This window comes from Nomascus leucogenys, chromosome 11 (genome assembly GCF_006542625.1).
Source record: "Nomascus leucogenys isolate Asia chromosome 11, Asia_NLE_v1, whole genome shotgun sequence".
Taxonomy (NCBI): domain Eukaryota; kingdom Metazoa; phylum Chordata; class Mammalia; order Primates; family Hylobatidae; genus Nomascus; species Nomascus leucogenys.
This window is the reverse complement of record NC_044391.1, coordinates 60,396,980-60,420,047: the sequence shown is the minus strand read 5'-3', so window position 1 is coordinate 60,420,047 and position 23,068 is coordinate 60,396,980. Positions and strand designations below refer to the sequence as shown.

General features: G+C 39.7%; 1 protein-coding gene across 1 annotated transcript in view; it reads right to left on the bottom strand.

The window, feature by feature from the left end:
* The window catches only part of C11H12orf40 (chromosome 11 C12orf40 homolog), a 90,754-nt gene that overhangs the window by 21,156 nt on the left and 46,530 nt on the right, over positions 1–23,068 (bottom strand). Inside the window, exons 8-10 of the mRNA XM_003252303.4 lie at positions 8,519–9,048; positions 8,175–8,244; positions 6,773–6,833 (exon numbers count right to left, since the gene is read on the bottom strand). Coding sequence (XP_003252351.1) covers positions 6,773–6,833; positions 8,175–8,244; positions 8,519–9,048 — 661 coding nt within the window. The remainder of the gene's footprint in view (positions 1–6,772; positions 6,834–8,174; positions 8,245–8,518; positions 9,049–23,068) is intronic.

Below are 23,068 nucleotides of genomic sequence, written 5' to 3'. Positions count from 1 at the left end.
CATTTATTATAAGGTTTTTTAAATAATAAAAGCTCTTAGAGGTATAACTTCCTATAGAACACACTATTGGTTTTGGTTTCCATCACTTTCTATGTAATTTGTACTTTATTTTCATTTCCTTTCTCTAACAAAGCAAACGAACCCTGAGTGTTTCTTTATTTCCAGGATGTTAAGGGAAGTTAAGTATCTCTTTTTAGTTGATTTCAATTTTATCAAATTTTGATTAGAGAATGTACCTATGAATCTCTCCTTAGATAAATTTCTTAGATTTTCTTTATGGCTTACTATATGAATTATGTTTGCATATGTATCATGGGCTTATAAAAATTTTTTTCTATATATTCTCTGTTGGTAGGATATAGAATTTTAGATATATAGAATAAAGGAGAAACTGTCTAGCTGCTTCCCAAACCTGACTCCCTTTTTCTTGGACATACAGCTAGACTGTATTTCCTGGCCTCCCTTGGAATTGGTTTAGACATGTTACTTAAGTTCTGGTCATAGGCAGAAGTAATGTAAACTACTGCCGGTCCTGGTCCATAAAAATCTTCCCCACAATCCTCCACATCCTTTTCCCTTCTGCTCTCTGGAAACAATAAACTGGAAGCCACCAGTTTAGGGCCTGAATAACTACATGGAGCAGAGCCCCTTCCCTAACCCCTCTATCTTATCATTTAAAAATCTTTTCTCTTCAAGTCATGACACATTCAAACCCCAAACTTGCAACAAGAACACAAAACTTTCAAGAAAGCTATGTAGACCCCAAGGCAGGCCTGCACTCCAATACCTACTTCAGATCTGCTTGAGAAGGACAGCAAAGATTTTCCTAAAGGACAAGACACTAAGTTTTTCACGAATGTCCTCCATCCTCCAGGATGGCAAGCCTTGCTATGGATCAGAAAATCTGCATCTCCTATTTTTCTCTTTTCCGAATGGGCTTTTTATTGCATTTATATGGTCTTTGCTCCAATAGTATATGTTTTCTTAATGTATGTATTTTGCTATCTGTTTGCTTTCAACCTTTATTATATTCTAGATACATTGCTTATAAACTATATTTATTTTTTCTTCATAATTTGATATCCTTTGAATCTTGAAAAGAATTCATATTCGATATATTAATTCATATTCAATGTTAATTGCTATCATATTCAATATGTTAATTGCTAAGTGGGTTTCATTTTTTACACTGTATATAGAATTGCTATTTCATTTCTTCCCATCTTGATCCGGTTTCCTAGTGTGACATCGTCACTCTTGAATTTTGTTCTTCCACGTCTCCACTTCTCTGGTGAATACCTTCCCATGTTAACAATTGTATTTAAACTTTATTCCTCTACTAAACCTTTAAAATTAAATAATTATACTCCTCCAATACTTTGTTCTTTCCTATTCTCTTCCACTCCCATCAAATGCTCTTGAGAACACCACATGTCCCCATCCAAGAGGCTTGTTCTGTTTGCTTGTTTTAGCCCGTATGTCTCTTCATCAATTCTTCCTCAGCAGAATCTACCTGTTTTAATTTTACCTAACCTGTGGACAGGTGCAACCCAGCCCCCTTTCTACTCCTACCCCTTCATTCCATCCCATTGGTGACTCCTGCCTTGGCCCCTCTGGTAGAACCTAATTTTAGTCAGGGTTCCACTGCACCTTTGGCCATGGCCAGGCATCACACTTTAAATTCCCCATACCTGCTCTACCCAAGGAAATCTTCATAGCACCTGATTCCCTTTGGGCTACACCAATGGGCTTTTTTATTTTTTGACTAGTTCTAGCCACATTCAAGCTGCCAGCTTTCTAGACAGAGGTGTAGTCAAACAGAATTTGTTTTTGAAGTATTAAATTCTGTTGATAATTCATCTTTTGGGAGGATACATCTATATTATTCATATTTGGGGAAATATGAATTATTTAAAGGAATAACAGGACAGCTTCCATCACTAATGACCACATTCTCCTCCTTTTTCTTTCCTATGACACTAGTACTCCTCAAACCTCTCTAGTAGCTCATTCTCAGCCCCCTTTTCTGGTTCCTCTTCTACTTCATACCCTCCAACCTGAAATGTGCCTTCTCAGGAATTTGACAATTTTTGTTCTTATTCTATACACTTTCTCTCGAGAATCATATACTTGGATGTAGTCAATTATCTCCTATTCATAAAGGCTAAAAAATCTCTTCTGACCTCAAGCCCTGTATATATAATTGTCTACTATACATCTCCACATAGATCACAGGTTTTTCAGAAGATCCTCACTTGAGCTCAGTGGGTCAAACTTACCTCTCTCAGAAATCTGCTCCTCCTCTGAATCAGAGTGATACTAGGTATTGTTTTTAAAAAGTACATCACAGAATGTATAATGCCAAACACAATCATTTCTCTCTGTGTAATAATCTAAAGTGAGTGTTTCTGGTAAGCAGGCAATTTTCCTCCATGTAGTGATTCAGAGACCCAGTCCTTTCCATCTTTTGGCTTCATTATCCCTTGGGGCCGCACTACCATCTAGCCATCAAAAGAAAGACAGCATGGAAAAATAATTCCCTTTTCTTATATGCCTTAACCTAAAATGATGCGCACCACTTCTCCTAACATTCCATTAGTGAGGTCTAGCCATACGGCCACATGTACATGGATGGATGGTTAGGAAATGTGTTCCTTGGCTGGGAAGCCATTTCATGGTGGCAGCTCTATTCTATTAAAAAGGGTACATTCTACAAAAAAAGGTACATGGATTTTGATGGACAGTTAACCTTTCCTGCCACCTCCTCCTATGGTTTCAATCTTGTTCAGTAGCACAATCCCATCAACTACCCATTTACTCATATCATAAATAAACCTAGGTCTTTCTCAATTTCTTCCTTCTCCCTTAACTAATCACCAATCACCAAGTACTATCAATTCTAGATCTAAATCTTCTCTTCTCTCACTTTCATCCTTACTGCTATTGTAAAACTGCAAGCTCTCATTATTTCTTCCCCTAACTTGAGCTGTTCCACTTATCAAATCCCTCCTCATTGTTGCTAGAGTCAACTTTTTTATTACTCTGATGTCATCATATTCCTCTGCTAAAGTTTGTTTAGTGGATCTCTGTTTAATGATCAAGAATTAAACTGTATATATCATACCAGGCCATCTATGACCTACCTCTTTGTATTGTCCAGAATTACCTAGGCCACTCCTGCGCCCTTTATCATTAGTATTATAAATCATAGCTATAACAGTAACTAGAATGAAACAAGGTACTTGAAATTTCTAAAACAGGCTGTACTCTGACATCTTAGTTTATCTATGTTGCTCTTTCTTCCCAATTTGACCATTTGGTAAACAACTTATTGATACTGTGCTCAAAAGTTACCTCCTCCATCACATCTTCCTCCTGTTTACAGATGAAACTTAGAAGTATCTTTTACTAATAACTCAAAACAAACTTTAATTCAAGCAATGTATCTAAATGCATTATATTTTTGTCTCTTTCTGACTAGCCACTAGATGAAGACTTCTTAAAGACAGGTTCCACGTCCTTTCATCTCTATACCTTGCAGAGTCTAGTGCATAACAGAATATAATCTTGAGAACAAAGCACCATTTTATCCCCAGTGTCTAGCATACAGGAAACATTCAATAAGTGTCTTTATATGAATTCACAATATGTACTCAATAAACATTTATTGAAGAAGGGAAAACAGTATAGCTGAAAATATCAAGTCAGATAAGACAGACAGTTTGAATCTTGTCTTGAGAGTGTGACCTCAAACAAGTTATCTAATCTCTTTAAATTTCAGTCTCTTTTGCTGTGAAGACTTTAGCAACTCAGGCTCCTGTAGATTAGAAATAAATTACATGAAGTTCCTAGCACTATTGTAAAAATTACACCCTTATGATGGCAACGGATTATAACATTACATAAGCAGGGTTTATAGATATTTCAATAGTATGGCAAATATAAAATTATGTAGCACACTGAAACCTAAAGCATTTTCATGTCGAAAGATGATATGGTTTGGATCTTTGGGTACCCCCAGGCAAATCTCATGTTGAATTATAATCCCCAGTGTTGGAGATGGGGCCTGGTGGGAGGTGACTGAATCATGGGAAGTAGTTTCTCCTGTATGGTTTTGCACCATCCCCCTTGGTACTGCCCTTACAATAGTGAAGTTTGTTCTCATGAGATCTGGATGGTTAAAAGTGTGTGGCACCTCCCACCTCACTCTCTCTTGCTCCTGCCTTTGCTGTTTGAGATGCCTCACACCTGCTTCACCTTCCACCATAATTCTAATTTCCTGAGGCTTCCCCAGAAGCCAATTAGATGCCAGAATCCTGCTTCCTATACAGCATGTGAAACCATGAGCCAATTAAATCTATTTTCTTTATAAATTACCCAGTCTCAAGTATTTTTTTTACAGCAATGTGAGAACAGACTAATACAGAAAATTGGTACCAGGAGTGGAATTTTGATATAAAGATACCTGAAAATGTGGAAGGAATTTTGGAACTCGGTAATGGGCAGAAGTTGGAAGAGTGTGGCAGGCTCAGAAGAAGACAAGAAAATAAGGGAAAGTTTGGAACTTCGTAAAGACTGGTGGTTGAATGGTTATAACAAAAAAGGCTGAAAATGCTGGTAGTGAAATTGATAGTGAAGTTCAGGCTGAGGAGGTCTCAGATGTAAATGAGGAACTTATTGGGAACTGGAGCAAAGGTCACTTTTGTTATGTGTTAGCAAAGAACTTGGCAGCATTGTGCCCCTACCCTAGGGATCTGTGGAACTCTGAACTTAAAGGTGATTAATTTAGGATATCTAGCAGAAGAAATTTCTAAGCAGCAAAGCATTGAAGATATGGACCAGCTGCTTCATATGAACAGCCTATGTTCATATGTGTGAGCAAAGAAATGATATAAAACTGGAACTTATATTTAAAACAGAAGCAGAGCATAAAAGTTTGGAAAATTTGCAGCCTGGCCATGTGGTAGAAAATAAAATGCCCATTTTCCGGGAAGGAATTCAAGCAGGCTGCAGAAATTTGCATAAGTAAAAAACGAGCTAAGTGCTAATAGCCAAGACAATAGGGAGTTGGTCTCAATGGCATTTCACAGAACTTCATGACAGCCCCTCCTATCACATGCCTGAAGGCCTAGGAGGCAAGAATGGTTTCCCGGGCCAGGCTCAGGGCCCTGCTGCTCTGTGCAGCCTCAGAACACTGCTCCCTGTATCCCAGTCACTCCAGCTCCAGCCATGGCTCAAAGGGGCCCAGGCACAGCTCAGTCTGCTGCTTCAGAGGATGCAAACTGTAAGCCTTGATGGCTTCCATGTGGTGTTAAGCCTGTAGGTGCACAGAGTATAAGAGTTAAGGCTTGAGAGACTCCACCTAGATTTCACAGGTTGTATGCAGAAGCCTAGATGTTCAGGCAGAAGTCTGTTGCACAGGTGGAACTCTCATGGATAACCTCTACTAGGGCAGAGTGGAGGGGCAATGTGGGATTGGAGCCCCCATACAGAGTCCCCAATGGGGCACTGACTAGTGGAGCCATGAGAAGAGGACCACCATCCTTCAGACCGCGAAAGGGCAGATACACTGACAGTTTGCGCCTAGCTCCTGGAAAAGCCACAGGCACTCAGCACCAGCCCATGAAAGCAGCCACAGGGGCTGAACCTTGCAAAACCACAGAGGCAGGGCTGCCCAAGGCTTTTGGAATCCACCTCCTACACCAGTGTGTCTGGATGTGAGATATAGAGTCAAGGGAGATTATTTTGGAGCTTTAAGATTTATGACTGCCCTGTTGGGTTTCAGACTAGTATGAGGCCTGTAGCCCCATACTTCTTTTGGCCTATTTCTCCCTTTTGGAATGTAAATTTTTACCCAATGCTTGTACCGCCATTGAATCTTAGAAGTAAGTACCTTATTTTTGATTTTACAGGCTCATAGATGGAAGAGACTTGCCTTGTATCAGGTGAAACTTTGAACTTTTGAGTTAATGCTGGAATGAGTGAAGACTTTGGAGAACTGTTGGAAATGCATGATTGTATTTTGCAATATGAGAAGGACATGAGATTTGGGGGGCTGGGGGTGGAAAGATATGGTTTGGATCTATGTCCCTGCCAAATCTCATGTCGAATTATAATCCTGAGTGTTGGAGGTGGGGCTTGGTGGGAGGTGATTGGATCATGGCAGGGCAGTGGTTTCTCCTGAGTGGTTTAGCACCATCCCTCTTGGTGTTGTCCTCACGATAGTGAGTTTGTTCTCCTGTGATCTGGTCATTTAAAAGTCTGTGGCACCTCCCTACTCACTCTCTCGTGCTCCTGCTCCTGCCATGTGAGACTCCTTGCTCCCCGTTTGCCTTCTGCCATAATTAGAAGTTTCCTGAGGCCTCCCCAGAAACCAATCAGATGCCAGCATCATGCTTCCTGTACAGCCTGCAGAACCATGAGCCAACCAAATCTCTTTTCTTTATAAATTACCCAGTCTTAGGTATTTCTTTATAGCAATGCAAGAATGAACTAATACAGAAGTTTTGTAATACTTAAAAAATGCATTTAAAATGTCCTCAAGATTGTTTTGTCTCAAATAAAGCATGTTAACAGTCTCTGAAAATGACTTTTTATTTCTAGATCTAAGCTATAATTTCCTCAGAATAAAAAAGTATAAGAAAAAGAGTCCATCCAAAAAAAATTAATGAATAAATGTTAACCTTAAATCAAAGTGAACGCTAAATACAGTAATATGATATGGTAATACAAACTGACTTAATTGAGAAGATAATGTGAGACTGTGCTTTACCTCATCAAGTCCAAGGTCCCATGACTGCTTAGAGTACAATTCTTCCGAAGGTATACTTCCCCTAAGGATTATAAATACACAGTATTAAAGTTTGTTGTATTCCCTCTGGGAATTATTGTTCTAAATTAGAGCTCCCAAACTTGGCTTCAGATCAGAATTATATGGGAAGCTTTCTTAAAAATAAAGATTCATAAGCTCCATGCCAAGGAGCCCACCTATTATGTGCAGGTCAATCTTGGTATTCTATAGTTTAAAATCACTCCCTCAAGTAATCTGGACCTGCAGTCAGGATTGGGAACCATGTTCTAAATTGCTTTCATAAGGTACGTTTAAAACTCACGGCCTAACATGATTTTTTCACTCATAAATTTCTAGATACTGGGAGATTTAACAACAAAAATACAAATTTGTCAATTTTATGAAATGTTTTGTAAGTCTATGTTTTAATTAATTTGTAGTGCCAATCCCACTAAAATTACATCTTTTTATCAATCAATATTTTTAATAATTCCACAAGAAATCACTTCCAGAATAAAAATTTATTCTAGTTCATGATTTCCAACCAGAAAGATTTGGCTAAATTGTAATTATTACCAGGAAAGTTAGGACTATTCAGAAACTACTAGCTAAAATAAAGTTTTCTTTAGTTACTTATAATTGCAGGCCATTATTCAGAAAAGCCTGGAAGGCAGTTCTCAAACTCTTAAGGAATAAATTTAACATCAACACATAATGGATGAGTGTAAAAATCACCTTAAATTCAGAACATTTTGTACACCAGCTGCAAGAAGAGAAAGAAAAATCTCGTGGAACGTAATTGTTTTCAATCTATGGGTAGAGGAGATTGTAATCTTGAACACAGAGAAAACATGGAGTCTCTCGGAGGTAAATGTTGGCAATGAGAAGAGTGCTCTATCCCTAAAATGTACACTGTCCTATAAACTGCTGATATGCTTGCTTATGCCACTAACATCTGAATTCTATCACTCCCTGTAGTGATGCTATACCAACCAAGCAAGCAATCTTCCCACTGAGGGCTGTTTGAAAGTAAGAAAATATGCTTTTTCATGTCAATAAGATTGTTCCCTTTCTATTTATTACTTTAATAAATTGACATTCTGGTGGATATGAGTTTCTTGGACACATTAAATCAATTTCCTCAAATATAATCAACACTAGTATTCAGATAAGAAGGTATTTGGGAGCTGGCAAATATGAGCACCACACTCTCAACTGGGGTGATATTATCAACACTGTGACTCCTGGTAAGGCTCGTTTGAGACCAGGTTGCCTGCCCACCCTCAGATGGCAATACGCCTACCTCACTTTGCATCAACTCAACCTTCATCATGCATCATACTAGATCCTGATTTGTATTCCCCAGATTTACCTAAAAACTTACATAGTGTTTGCTGGATATTTCTGAATACTTTTCTGTGGTGTCTTCTCTTGGTAATCATTTTCAAGTTTTCCTTAAAAAATAAAAGTATGCACTGAGTTAAAAATTTAGCATAGTCTATTTTCATTTTTTAATTCAAAGCATATTAACATGACACGTACAGAGGAAAACCACTGGTCCACAATGTTATGTAATAGGAAACCATTCTATTTTTGGTTTCATCTTCCTCCAAACACATAAACACACATACAAATATATAGACGTGTGTGTATAAATATACAAATATATATACTAAAACTGAAAGAAAAAAAGAATATGCAATTACATTTTCCATGTACAATACCAACCTTTTCTTTCAGAGCTGCTTGGGTAGTAATCGTTCTCAAAAGATGTAGTAAGATCATTTCTTTCATTTTTGTTGTACTCTCTCTGATACTTCTTGTTTGGCTGACATTTTTCTGGATAACTTGTTTTATTCAAAGTCGAATTACTAAAAGTCAACTCTGGAACTGTAAAAATGTTTCTAATGCATCTGTCAGTGACATAGTTTTTATCAGAACTAGTGACTACACAAGTATCTCCCATACTATCATAATCACACTTGTTAAATGTTTTCTTTATCCTTTGCTGATCTATGTTTAATACATTGATCATATTTTGACTAACAAAAGAGTCACAATTCTCTGATAGAAGATTAGGAGTAGACTGTTTCACATCTTCTAGAAAATTTGGAACTTCCTTTCCATTTTTCCCCCAAATATGCTGTATTGAGTGTTTTTCAGTAATGTAGTCTGACTGTCTTATTTCATCCATGCTTCTACAATCTTCATCCATAATTACAGCCGGGCTTTCAGTAAGTAAATTCCTATTTCCTAGACTTTGGGATAAACAAAAACATATTTAGCAAGAAAAGCATGGATTATTTGCATTTAGAAACTCTTACGTTCAATTCTTAGAGGACATATTGAGTTGCTACTAACATTTACCTAGACTATGTTTTTATTTTTTATGTTTAAATAAATAATACTGCTTTGGGTGAAAATTTGTCTAATGTGCTCTTCTAATGACTTATTGAGTATGAAAATAATCTATGGTCAGTTTTTTATTACAACATGAAATGTTAGCATGAGTTTTAATTAAAACATGACCAACCTATAGTATATTTTCTCTAATAAAATCTAAAGAATAAACTAGACAACCACTACATGTCACCGCTGTTCCATTTAACCAGAGAAAGATGTTTTGAAGACTGTGCAGAGAAAATTTATCACCAGTGTTAAAACATAAAATCAAATAGTTATGAGACCATCATAACACATTTTTCAACCTAATATGGATGTAAAGACAATTGTAAAGTTCCCAAGGAAGAGCAATATAAATACAAATGTGTATATAAGTAATAAAACCAAGAGATAAGGTGAATTAGATAAAAACTAATTAGATGAATTAGATAACTTATAAGTTCTATTCTAATGCAGAAATAATAATTCTAGGTTAAGTCCAATTTGTGTACAAGAATCAAAGCTATAGTGGAAAATAATTACAAATCAAGATGTTTCTTATTTTATTGTCAGTGACCACAAATTTATTTGGAAGTGAGTTGTTCCAGAGGTTGGAGGTATCAAAAAAATTAGGAAAAAAAAAACACAGATTGCTAAAACTCTGATTTCTAGTCTTATTTTTAAGTTATTTATTAAATATTTGATGATCACCTACTCTGTTCCAGGTACCAGGCCATATATTGGCAACAGAGAGATAAAAGAGCTCAGCTTGTTGTTAAAGAGAGAGATTAATGTTTTACCCATGAATGTTCACAGCTCATGATCCTACATTGTTTCTCAATGAGGGCCTTAACGGTGTTTTAGACAGAATGATGTTATTTTGCTATACCAAAAGACACAGTATATAGTATGCACTAATATACACCATTAACATGAGGAAAATATCTGTTACTCTACATAAAAGAATAGAGGTAAATGCACTTTATGTTAAGCACACTATAAATGTAAATCTTTTTTTAATATTCTTTCAATAGTTTTTGGGAAACAGGTGATGTTTGGTTAGAACAAGTTCTTTAGTGGTGATTTCTAAGATTTTGGTGCCGCCATTACCCAAGCAGTGTACACTGTACCCAATGTATAGTATTTTATCCCTCACCCCTCCCCCACCCTCCCCCAGAGTCCCCAGAATCCATTATATCAATCTTTTTTGTGTGTGTGTGTGAGACGGAGTTTTGCTCTTTTCATTCAGGCTGGAGTGCAGTAGTGCAATCTTGGCCCACTGCAACCTCTGCTTCCTGGGTTCAAGCAATTCTCCTGCCTCAGCCTCCTGAATAGCTGGGATTACAGGTGTGTGCCACCACGCCCGGCTGATTTTTGTGTTTTTAGTAGAGACAAGGTTTCACCATGTTGGCCAGGCTGGTCTCAAACTCCTGACCTCAGGTGATCCACCCGCTTCAGCCTCCCAAAGTGCTGGGATTATAGGTGTAGGCCACCACACCCGGTCCATTATATCAATCTTATGCCTTTGTGTCCTCAAAGCTTAGCTGCCACTTATAAATGAGGACATAACAATGTTTGGTTTTCCATTCCTGAGTTACTTCAGTTAGAATAATGGTTTCCAGCTCCATCCAGGTTACTGTGAATGCCATAATTTCATTCCTTTTTACGGCTGAGTAGTATTCCATGGAGTGTGTGTGTGTGTGTGTGTGTGTGTGTGTGTGTGTGTGTGTATTTTCTTCACCCACTCATTGGTTGATAGGCATTTAGGCTGGTTCCATATTTTTGCAATTGTGAATTGTGCTGCTATAAACACACACGTGCAAGTGTCTTTTTCATATACTGACTGATTTTCCTCTGGGTAGATACCCAGTAGTGGGATTGCTGGATCAAATGGTAGTTCCACTTTTAGTTCTTTAAGGAGTCTCCATACTGTTTTCCATAGTGGTTGTACTAGTTTACATACCCACCAGCAGTGTAAAAGTATTCCCTTTTCACCACATCCATGCCAACATCTATTATTTTTTCATTTTTAAATTATGACCATTCCTGTAGTAGTAAGGTGGTTACTGCACTGTGGTTTTGATTTGCATTTCCTCCATCTTTAGTGATGTTGAGCATTTTTTCATGTCTGTTGACCATTTGTATATCTTCTTTTGCAAATTGTCTATTCATGTACTTAGCCCATTTTTTGATGGGATTACTTGTTTTTTTCTTGCTGATTTGAGTTCCTTGTATATTCTGGATATTAGTCCTTTGTCAGATGCATAGTTTGGGAAGATTTTCTCCCACTTTCTGGGTTGTCTGTTTACTTTGCTGATTATTTCTTTTGCTGTGCAGATTTTTATTTTAATTAGGTTCCATTTGTTTCTTTTTGTTTTTGTTGCATTTGCTTTTGGTTCTTGGTCATGAACTCTTCGCCTAAGCCAATGTCTAGAAGAGTTTTTCCAATGTTATCTTCTAGAATTTTTATGGCTTCATGTCTTAAAGTTTTTGATCAATCTTGACTTGATTTTTATATAAGGTGAGAGATGAGGATCCAGTTTCACACTACATGTGGCTTGCCAACTATCCCAGCACCATTTGTTGAATAGGGTGTTCTTTCCCCACTTTATGTTTTGGTTTGCTTTGTCCAAGATCAGTTGACTTTAAGTATTTGGCTTTATTTCTGGGTTCTCTATTCTGTTCCATCTGTCCACATACCTATATTTATACCAGTGTCATGCTGTTTTGGTAACCATAGCCCTGTAGTATAGTTTGAAGTCAGGTAATTTGATGCCTCCAGATTTGTTCTTTTTGCTTAGTCTTCCTTTGGCTCTGTGGGGTTTTTGGGGTGCATATGAATTTTAGGATATTTTTTCTAGTTCTGCGAAGAATGACAGTAGTATTTTGAAGGGAATTGCATTGCATTTATAAATTGCTTTTGGCAGTATGGTCATTTTTACAATATTAATTCTACACATTCATGAGCATGGGATGTGTTTCCATTTGTTTGTGTCATCTATGATTTCTTTAAGAAGTGTTTCTAGTTTTTCTTGTAGAGATCTTTCACCTCCTTGGTTAGGTATATTCCTAAGTATTGTATTTTTTGCAGCTGTTATAAAAGGGGTTGAGTTCTTGATTTAATTCTCAGCTTATTCAGTGTTGATGTATAGCAGTTCTACTGCATTGTGTACATTGATTTTGTATCCTGAAACTTTACTGAGTCCATTTATCAGATCTAGGAGCTTTTTGGATGAGTCCTTAGGGTTTTCTAGGTATACTATTATGTCATTGGTGAATAGCAACAGTTTGAGTTCCTCTTTATCTATTTGGATGCCCTTTATTTCCTTCTCTTGTCTGATTGCTCTGGCTAGGACTTCCAGTACTATGTCGAATAGAAGTGGTGAAAGTGGGCATCCTTGTCCTGTTCCAGTTCTAGGGGGGGAATGCTTTCAACTTTCCCTCATTCAGTATAATGCTGGCTGTGGGTTTGTCATAGATGGCTTTTATTATCTTAAAGTATGTCCCTTTTATGCTGATTTCACTGAGGGTTTTAATCATAAAGTGATGCTAGATTTTGTAAAATGCTTTTTCTGCATCTATTGAAATGATCATATAATTCTTGTTTTTAATTCTGCTTATATAGTGTATGATATTTATTGACTTACGTATGTTAAACCATCCCTGCATCCCTGGTATGAAACTCACTTGATTGTGATGTATCATCTTTTGGATATGCTGTTGGATTCAGTTAGCTAGTATTTTGTTGTGGATTTTTGCATCTATGTTCATCAGGAATATTGGTCTGTAGTTTTCTTTTTTTTTTTTGTTATGCCTTTTCCTGGTTTTGGTATTAGGGTGATACTGGCTTCATAGAATGATTTAGGGAGGATTGTCTCTTTATCTTTTGGAATAGTTTTTAGTAGGATTGGTACCAGTTCTTTAAATGGCTGATAAAATTCAGCTGTGAATCCATCTGGTCCCGGACTTTTTTTTTGTTGGCAAGTTTTAAAATTCCCATTTCAATCTCACTACTTGTCATTGGTCTGTTCAAAGTTTCTATTTCTTCCTGGTTTGATCTAGGTGGGTTGTATATTTCTAGGAATTTATCAATCTCCTGTAGGTTTTCTAATTTGTATGTGTAAAGATGTTCATAGTAGCCTTGAATAATTGTTTGTATTTCTGTAGTATCAGTTATAATATCTCCCATTTTGTTTCTAATTGAGCTTATTTGGGTCTTCTCTATTCTTTGTTAATCTTGCTAATGGTCCATCAATTTTATCTTTTCAAAGAACCAGCTTTTCATTTCATGTATCTTTTGTATTGTTTTTTCTGTTTGTTTCAATTTCATTTAGTTCTGCTCTGATCTTTATATTTCTTTTCTTCTGCTGGGTTTGGGCTTGGTTTGTTCTTGTTTCTCTAGTTCCTTGAGGTGTGACCTTAGATTGTCTATTTGTGCACTTCCAGACTTTTTGATGTAGGCATTTAATGCTATTAACTTTCCTCTTAGCACCACTTTTGCTGTATTCCAGAGGTTTTGATAGGTTATGTCACTACTACTGTTCAGTTCAAAGAATGTTTAGATTGCCATCTTGATTTCATTGTTGACCCAAAGATCATTTAGGAGCAGATTATTTAATTTCCATGTATTTGTACAGTTTTCAGGGTTCCTTTTGGAGTTGATTTCCAATTTTATCCCACTGTTATCTGAGAGAGTACTTGATATAATTTCTGTTTTCTTAAATTTATTATGACTTGTTTTGCAGCCTATCATATGGTCTATCTTGGAGAATGTTCCATGTGCTGATGAAAAGAATGTATATTCTGCAGTTTTTCGGTACAATATTCTGTAAATATCTGTTAAGTGCATTTGTTCTAGGGTACAGTTTAAGCCTATTGTTTCTTTGTTGACTTTCTGTCTTGATGACCTCTCTAATGTTGTCAGTGGGGTACTGAAATCCCCCACTATTATTTGCCACCTATCTCATTTCTTAGGTCTAGTAGTAATTGTTTTATAAATTTGGGAGCTCCTGTGTTAGGTGCATGTGTATTTAGGATTGTGATATTTTCCTGTTGTACTAATCTTTTTATCATTATATAATGTCGTTCTTTGTCTTTTTTAACTGTTTTTGCTTTAAAGTCTGTTTTGTATGATATAAGAATAGGTACGCCTGCTTGCTTTTGGTTTCTGTTTGCATGGAATATCTTTTTCCACCTCTTCACCTTAAGTTTATGTGAATTCTTATGTGCTACATGAGTCTCTTGAAGACAACAGATACTTGGTGGATGGATTTTTATTCATTCTGACATTCTGTATCTTTTAAGTGAAGCATTTAGGCCATTTATATTCAATGTTAGTATTGACATGTGAAGTACTTTTCTATTCATCATGTTAGTTGTTGCCTGGATATCTTGGTGTTTTTTTTTCATTGTGTTATTGTTTTACAAGCCCTGTGAGATGTATGCTTTAAGGAGGTTCTATTTTGGTGTATTTCAAGGTTTTATTTCAAAATTTAGAACTCCTTTTAGCATTTCTTGTAGTGCTGGTTTGGTAGTGGTGAATTCTCTCAGCATGTTTGTCTGAAAAATACTTTATCTCATATTATGAAGCTTAGTTTTAATGGATACAAAATCTTTGGCTGATATTATTTTGTTTAAGGAGGCTAAAGATAGGATCCCAATTCCTTCTGGCTTGTAGGGTTTCTGCTGAGAAATCTCTTGTTAATCTTATAGGTTTTCCTTTGTAGGTTACCTGAAGCTTTTGCCTCACAGTTCTTAAAATTATTTCCTCCGTCTTGACTTTAGATAACTTGATAACTATGTACCTAGGTGATCATCTTTTTGTGATGAATTTCCTGGGTGTTCTTTGAGCTTCTTGTATTTGAATATCTAGATCTCTAGTAAGACTAGGGAAGTTATCCTCGATTATTCCCTCAAATAAGTTTTCCAAACTTTTAGATTTCTCTTCTTACTCAGGAACACTGATTATTCTTATGTTTGGTTGTTTAACATAATCCCAAATTTTTTGAAGGCTTTGTTCATTTATTTTTTATTAATTAGTTTTTCTTTGTCTTTGCTGGATTGGGTTAATTCAAAAGCCTTGTCTTCAAACTCAAGTTCTTTCTTCTACTTGTTCGATTCTATTGTTGAAACTTTCCAGTGTACTTTGTATTTCTCTAAGTGCATCTTTCACTTACAGAAGTTTTGATTGTCTTTTCTTTATGACATCTATTTCTCTGGAGACCTTTTCATCCATATCTGGTTTGTTTTTTTTTAATTTCCTTAAGTTGGTGTTCTCCTTTTTCTAGTACCTCCCTGAGTAGCATATTAATCAACCTTCTGAATTCTTTATCTGGCAATTCAGAGATTTCTTCTTGGTTTGGATCCATTGCTGGAGAACGAGTGTGGTCTTTTGGGGATGTTACAGAAACTTGTTTTGTCATAGTACCAGAATTACTTTTCTGGTTCCTTCTCATTTGGATGGACTGTTTCAGTGGAAAGGATCTGGAAAACAGGGGCTGCTGTTCAGATTCTTTTGTCCCACAGGGTGATCCTTTGATGTGGTGCTCTCCCTGTTCCCCTATGGGTGGGGCTGCATGTGAGCCAGACTGCAGTGATTGGGTCTAGCCCCCCAGTGAGGCTATCAGGCTCCAGGTTGGTGCTGGGGAATGTCTACAAAGAGTCCTGTGATGTGATGAGGTTATCCATCTTCAGGTCTCCCAGGCGTGGTTACCAGCACCTGCTCCAATGAAGGTGGCAGGGGACTGATGTGGACTCTGTGGGAGTCCTTGGTTGTAGTTTTGTTTAGTGCACTGGTTTTCTCAAATGCTGCTTATGCTAGCAGTGAAGTTGTCACATGAACAGACTCAGACCTCTGGATAGCCAGGATGTTGCACGTGGTAGAATTAGCTGTTGTTTTCTCCTTCTTTGGAGGAGGCTTGTTCTGAGTTGCTGTAATGGACTGAGTTGGCTGGCCTCCAGCCCAGAGGTGGCACTTTCAAGACAGCACCACCTGTGGTAGTAGAAGGGGTATGCAAGTTTGCCCTACATTGGCCAGGAAAAATTTTCAGGTTTCTCAAGCAATAGGTGGGGCCATAGAGTTCCCAAGAGTTTTTGTCTTTTTCTTTGGCTACCAAAGTGAGAAAAAAAATCAGGTAAAGGCAGAGTTAGAAAGGTCTGTGCTCAGACCCTCCTTGGGCAGTGCTTGCTGCAGCCACTGTGGGGGATGGGGGTGGTTCTCACGCCAATGAAGTTATGTTCCACAGAGGATTATGGCTACCTCTGCTGCATCATACAGTTCATCACAGAGAGAAAGCCTCCAGTGATAGGCTTCTCTCAGCTCCCACACAGCGAGTAAAGCCTGTCTCACTCTCACCACGCCCACCAACAGTGCCAAGTTTACATCCAGGCAATGGGCACACAGTGCTGAGATCTTGCCCCAGGTTATGAGACTCCCCACTAAGAAAGCAAGCAGGGCTCCCAGGCCTTGTCCCTCCCTGTCTACCCACACTGTTGGCTGCAGCTTCTGAACTCATATCTGCACTTCCCATTCGCACCCCGCCGCCAAGATTCTGCTCATGAAAATTCATGCTTAGTCAAAATTATTACAGAGTTCAGTTAGAAGCTTCTTTCACCCTATGGCCCCTCTTCAATTCCACCGGATACCTTCCCCAAGGACCCCTGTGAGACAAGGCCAGGGATGGCTTCCCTCGGCTCAAGCTGGGGACCAGGAGTGTCTACAGGGCTCTTCCAGCTGCTTCTTCCACTTTTATATTTTGCTTAGCTCCCTACTTCCATTTCAGCTCTAGGTATGGTTAAATCCTTCTCCCGTGATCTGGATTTCTGGTTCCCCAGTGGAGATGTGTGTTTGGAAGCAGGCTATCCCCCCCTCACACTTTGGGAACTGAATTTTTTGGCTATCTCACGGAGTTTTCAGAGCAAGCCACATCTTTCAAAGGGTCTTTGAATTCTTTGGCTTTCCTGGTATGTTTCTGCAGTGCTTTTTGGAGTAAAAGTTCATGATGTGAGTCTCCACATGCTGTTCTCTCCAAGTGGGAGCTGCATACTAGTCCTGTCTCTTATCTGCCATTTTCCAAAATCACGATTTTTAAAAGGTATTTTAAGCATCTGACTCAGTGGAATCACTCACTAAGAGATGTGGACAATACAGAAATGTAGAGTAGTTATTGCCACAAGAAATTTACAGTATAAAAGAGGAAGAAAAAAATTACAAAGTGACAGGTATTATCCTACAGTCAAATGCTAAAACAGTAAACGGAGGAAAGAAGAGATTCTTCTGCTTGAGACAAATTAGGCAGATGGCATCTGATTTGGGAACTAAAGTTGGAAAGGATTCTTACTTCTAGAGATGACAGAGAGCAATTATCCTAAAAAACTGAAAAGAATTAAGACAAGTCCAATTTAAATTTAAATTTAAAATTTAAACAATTTATGTTTTCCTATAGATAAATATAAAATTCATTAAAAATTATGGACTAAAAGTTAATAAAAACATTCATTATCTAAATAAGCCTTTTATGTGTATTCAACAAATATTTAATGTGTCTACTATGTAGTAGGGAGACAACACAGGTTATAGTCTAGTGAAGGATGATAATAAACAAATAAAAGACAATGAACCACTAACAAATACAGTGGATAAGAAATACAGAAGTAAATAAATATAAAAGATAATTACAAATACTACCAGATCACATGATGGGATGCCTTGTGTTGGAGGTCATGTTTCAGAGAGTTTGGTCAGGAAAGTCACTAGAGTAAGGAAGTGATAAATACGCTAAAGATACAGAATGGTTAGATACATGAAAACAGGAATAGGCAAACTGCATAATCAGTAAAAATGCAAAATTTGCAGCATGTTTGAGAAACAGAAGGGTAAAGCTGGAATAGAATCAGTGAAAGAAAACTTATGACCTAGGGCTATAAAGTACAAAAGGGCCCAGATTATGCTGAGCCTTGCTTTTGAAAAGAACAATAAGATATCATTGAAATAAATGTTCTGAGCACAAAAGTAAAATTGACATTTTGCCTTGGAAAACAGCAGTCTGACTCCTGAATGAATTTCCTGAAGAATGAATTTCAGGATCTCCACCTGACTAAAATGAAATAACAGGGGCCAGACCGACCTTACTAACTAATAAAATTTAAAAACTGGAAGATAGTTTCAAGGTGGCTGACTAGAGGCATAGGACACTTTTCCACAAAGAATCAAAGTAGTCAGTAGATAGTTACACTTTAAAGAGAATATGAAAGAGAACACACTGGAATTCAACATAGAAGTGACAGGAAACACCTGGGGCACAGAAGGAGAGGGAGGCTAGGCAGATAGCCCAGCCTCCCTACATTAGCAGAGCCCGGAGAAGCTCCCCAGTGTGGGAAAAGGTTAAATGAGAGATCCCCAGCAGTCCACATTCTCATCACAGACTCCTATAATCCTGGCCACATTAGAATCCCTCAACCCTCACGGGCTCTGAGAATGGAATGGGAAGGCCCCCAAAGTCCCTGAGGTGGCACTGCTCTAGTAAGGGAGTTAATGCCAGGTCCCAAACAAACCCCAAATACGAAGCAGCTCCTTCAGAGCATCATTTGATAGCCCAGGCCCCAACAGATGGTATCCTGCCCCAGGGCCCAAAAACCCTTGCATCTACATATCCCTGGATCCCCACTGACATTTTCCCATGTCCACCTAGATGGATGCTGCAGTAAGACACCGGTTGGACCCTGTAGTTCAGCAGAGCCCCCCAGTACTCTAGCCCACGGTATCCTGCACATTAGGGAAAAGGTGGTGTAGCACACCATGAAGACTACCCCTGGTACAAAGGGTGCCACAGCATGTGCTCCCCAGAGACAGAAGCCTGCCGGCCTGGGACTGCTATCACTTATAGCTGCCCCCAGTGACAGGGTGGCCACACACTTGTGCATGCGCTGAAGATAGGTTCTCCGCGTCAACTGCCACTGCCAATTCTCAAAGCATGCTCTACCCAGAGCCTGAAATCTGCCTGCCTCAGGCAGCTGCCAAAGATAGAAACTGCCTCCCCCTAGCAGCAGAGTCACCTCACACTTGCATGCCCCTGAGGACAGGCTTTCCCCACCCACTGCCTCTGCTGCCACTGCTACCCAGGCACACTGCTCAAACACTGGGGACCAGCCTGCCCTGTTCACTACAGCCTACACCCATGCACAATCAGGGGGCCTGAGGAGAGGCCCACCCAGCCTGGCACCATCCCTTCCACACACCCCTGCATCTGCCAAGTCCAAGCATGATGCTTGAAGTCCCAGGAATTGTCTTGCCCCATCAGCCACCCCTGATGCACACACATACACCACCAGGGGGCTTAATAATAGCCCCACACCACCTGCCACCACCAGTGCCACTTGTAGGCCTTCCAGAGTCCTGGGGCTTGTCCTGCCCCACCCACCATAGCCTGTGCCCATGTACACCACTGTAAGGACTTAAGAGGCCTGCCTCACCTAGCACTAGCCCCCAGTGCCCAAGCATACCTCCTGGGGGTCTGGGGATCATCTTACTCCATCAGTTGCCCCAGGTACATGTGCACACCACCTGAGTCTAACAACAGACCCAGAAAACCTGCCACCAGTGTGCAATCTACCCATCCAGAGGCCTGGAGATTGCCCCATCCATCCACCACAGCTGGCATCTGCACATTCCTTCCCAGTGCCTGAGGATGGTCTTCCCCAGCCTGCTGCTACCACCACTGCCAGCACCCACACACACACACCACCCGGGGCCTAGGGACTAGCCAGGCCAACCTGTCAAGGCTACCACTATCACCAACAAATGCCACCTGGAAACCTGAGGGTTGTCCGTCCCACCACCATGATTATCATCACCCATGCCACATACACTGTATAGGGGCCCAAGGACTTACCCACCCACCTGGTTTGCCATTACCACAACCAGAACCTGAGCAAGCTACCAGGAGGATCAAGAATTGGCCCACCTGGATCTGTCAATGCCAGCGCCTAAACATGCTGTCTAGAAACCCAAGAACAGGCACACTCAGCATGCAACTGGGGCCCAAAGACTGGCCCACCTGGCATCCCATCCCCAGAAAAATCTCACCACAGCCTCCTCTAACAATTTTGTGGCCTAAGTCAATGAGGAAATCAGACACCACAGACAGTGTGTACAGTTGAAGAAATTATACAGAGACTACACTACTGCATGTATCCAGAATCAAAATCCAAGCCTACCCAACCAACTTTATGGATACACCTACAGGAAAAAGTCTTCCCCTGTGAAAGCCAATCTAAAAAATCAAAAGGAGAAACTATCACATCTGGTGCACATATATCAATAAAAGAACACAAACATGAAAAAGCAAGGAAATATGGCACCTTCAAAAGAACACAATTCTCCAACAACAGATTTTAACAAAAAAGAAATTTATGAAATACCTGAAAAAGAATTCAAAATCATCATATAAAAGAAGCTAAGTGAGATAACAAAGAACACAGATAAAAAAATACAAAGAAATCAGCAAAACAATTTAGAACATAAATGAGAAATTCACAAAGACAGATATCACAAAAAAGAAGTCCTGGAACTGAAAAAGTCAATGAATGAAATGAAAAATACAACCAGGAGCATCAATAGATTAGATCAAACAGAAGAGTTTCAGAACTTAAAGACAGGTCTTTCAAAATAACCCAGTCAGATGAATTTAAAAAAAAGAAGAAGAAATGTAGAAAGACGTGACATATGACACACCATAAAGTGATAAAATATTCAAATGTTGAGTATCCCGAAAGGTGAAGAAAAGGTTAATGGTATAGAAAACCTATTTGATAAAATAATAGCTGAAAACTTCTCAAGACTACCAAGCAATTTAGATATCCAGATAACTAAAAGATCCCAAAACAAATACAACCCAAAAAGGTCTTATCTCCCACCACATTATAGTCAAACAGTCAAAAGTCAAAGACAGGTCAGGCGCGGTGGTTCATGCCTCTAATCCCAGTACTTTGGGAGGCCGAAGTGGGCAGATCACCTGAGGTCAGGAGTTCAAGACCAGCGTGGCGAACATGGCAAAAATCCATCTGAACTAAAAATACAAAAATTAGCTGGGTGTGGTGGCATGCCTGTAGTTCCAGTTATTCAGGAGGTTGAGGCACGAGAATTGCTTGCACCCAGGAGGCAGAGGTTGCAGTGAGCTGAGATGCCACCATTATACTCCAGCCTGGGTGACGGAGCAAGACTCTAACTCAAAAAAATAAATAAATAAAAACTCGGATGGCCGAATAGGAACAGCTCCAGTCTACAGCTCCCAGTGTGAGCGACGCAGAAGACAGGTGATTTCTGCATTTCCAACTGAGGTACTGGGTTCATCTCACTGGGGACTGTCAGAAAGTGTGTGCAGGACAGTGGGTGAAGCGCACTGAGAGTGAGACAAAGCAGGATGAGGCATCGCCTCATCCAGGAAGTGCAAGGGGTCAGGGAGTTCCCTGTCCTAGTCAAAGAAAGGGGTGACAGACGGCACCTGGAAAATCGGGTCACTCCCACCCTAATACTGCACTTTTCCAACAGTCTTAGCAAATGGCACACCAGGAGAATATATCCCGCACCTGGCTCGGAGGGTCCTACACCCATGGAGCCTCGATCATTGCTAGCACAGCAGTCTGAGAACAAACTGCAAGGCGACAGCAAGGCTGGGGGAGGGGCGCCACCACTGCCAAGGCTTGAGTAGGTAAACAAAGCAGCCAGAAAGCTCGAACTGGGTGGAGCCCACCGCAGCACAAGGAGGCCTGCCTGCCTCTGTAGACTCCACCGCTGGGGGCAGGGCATAGCCAAACAAAAGGCAGCAGAATCCTCTCCACACTTAAATGTCCCTGTCTGACAGCTTTGAGGAGAGTAGTGGTTCTCCCAGCACGCAGCTGGAGATCTGAGAATGGATAGACTGCCGCCTCAAGTGGGTCCCTGACCCCCGAGTTGCCTAACTGGGATGCACCCCCCAGTAGGGGCAGACTGACACCTCACACGGCCGGGTACTCCTCTGAGACAAAACTTCCAGAGGAACGATCAGGCAGCAACATTTGCTGCTCACCAATATCTGCTGTTCTGCAGCCTCCACTGCTGATACCCAGGCAAATGGTCTGGAGTGGACCTCCAGCAAACTCCAACAGACCTGCAGCTGAGGGTCCTGACTGTTAGAAGGAAAACTAACAAACAGAAAGGACACCCACACCAAAACCCCATCTGTACATCACCATCATCAAAGACCAAAGGTAGATAAAACCACAAAGATGGGGAAAAAACAGAGCACAAAAACTGGAAACTCTAAAAATCAGAGCGTCTCTCCTACTCCAAAGGAACACAGCTCCTCACCAGCGATGGAACAAAGATGGATGGAGAATGACTTTGACGAGTTGAGAGAAGAAGGCTTCAGACGATCAAACTACTCCGAGCTAAAGGAGGAAGTTCGAATCCATGGCAAAGAAGTTAAAAACCTTGAAAAAAAATTAGACAAACAGCTAACTAGAATAACCAATGCAGAGAAGTCCTTAAAGGACCTGATGGAGCTGAAAACCCAGGCATGAGAATTACGTGACGAATGCACAAGCCTCAGTAGCCAATTCCATCAACTGGAAGAAAGGGTGTCGGTGATGGAAGATCAAATGAATGAAATGAAGCGAGAAGAGAAGTTTAGAGAAAAAAGAATAAAAAGAAATGAACAAAGCCTCCAAGAATTATGGCACTATGTGAAAAGACCAAATCTATGTCTGAGTGGTGTACCTGAAAGTGACAGGGAGAATGGAATCGAATTGGAAAACACTCTGCAGGATATTATCCAGGAGAACTTCCCCAGTCTAGGAAGGCAGGCCAACATTCAACAGAGAATGCCACAAAGATACTCCTCGAGAAGAGCAACTCCAAGA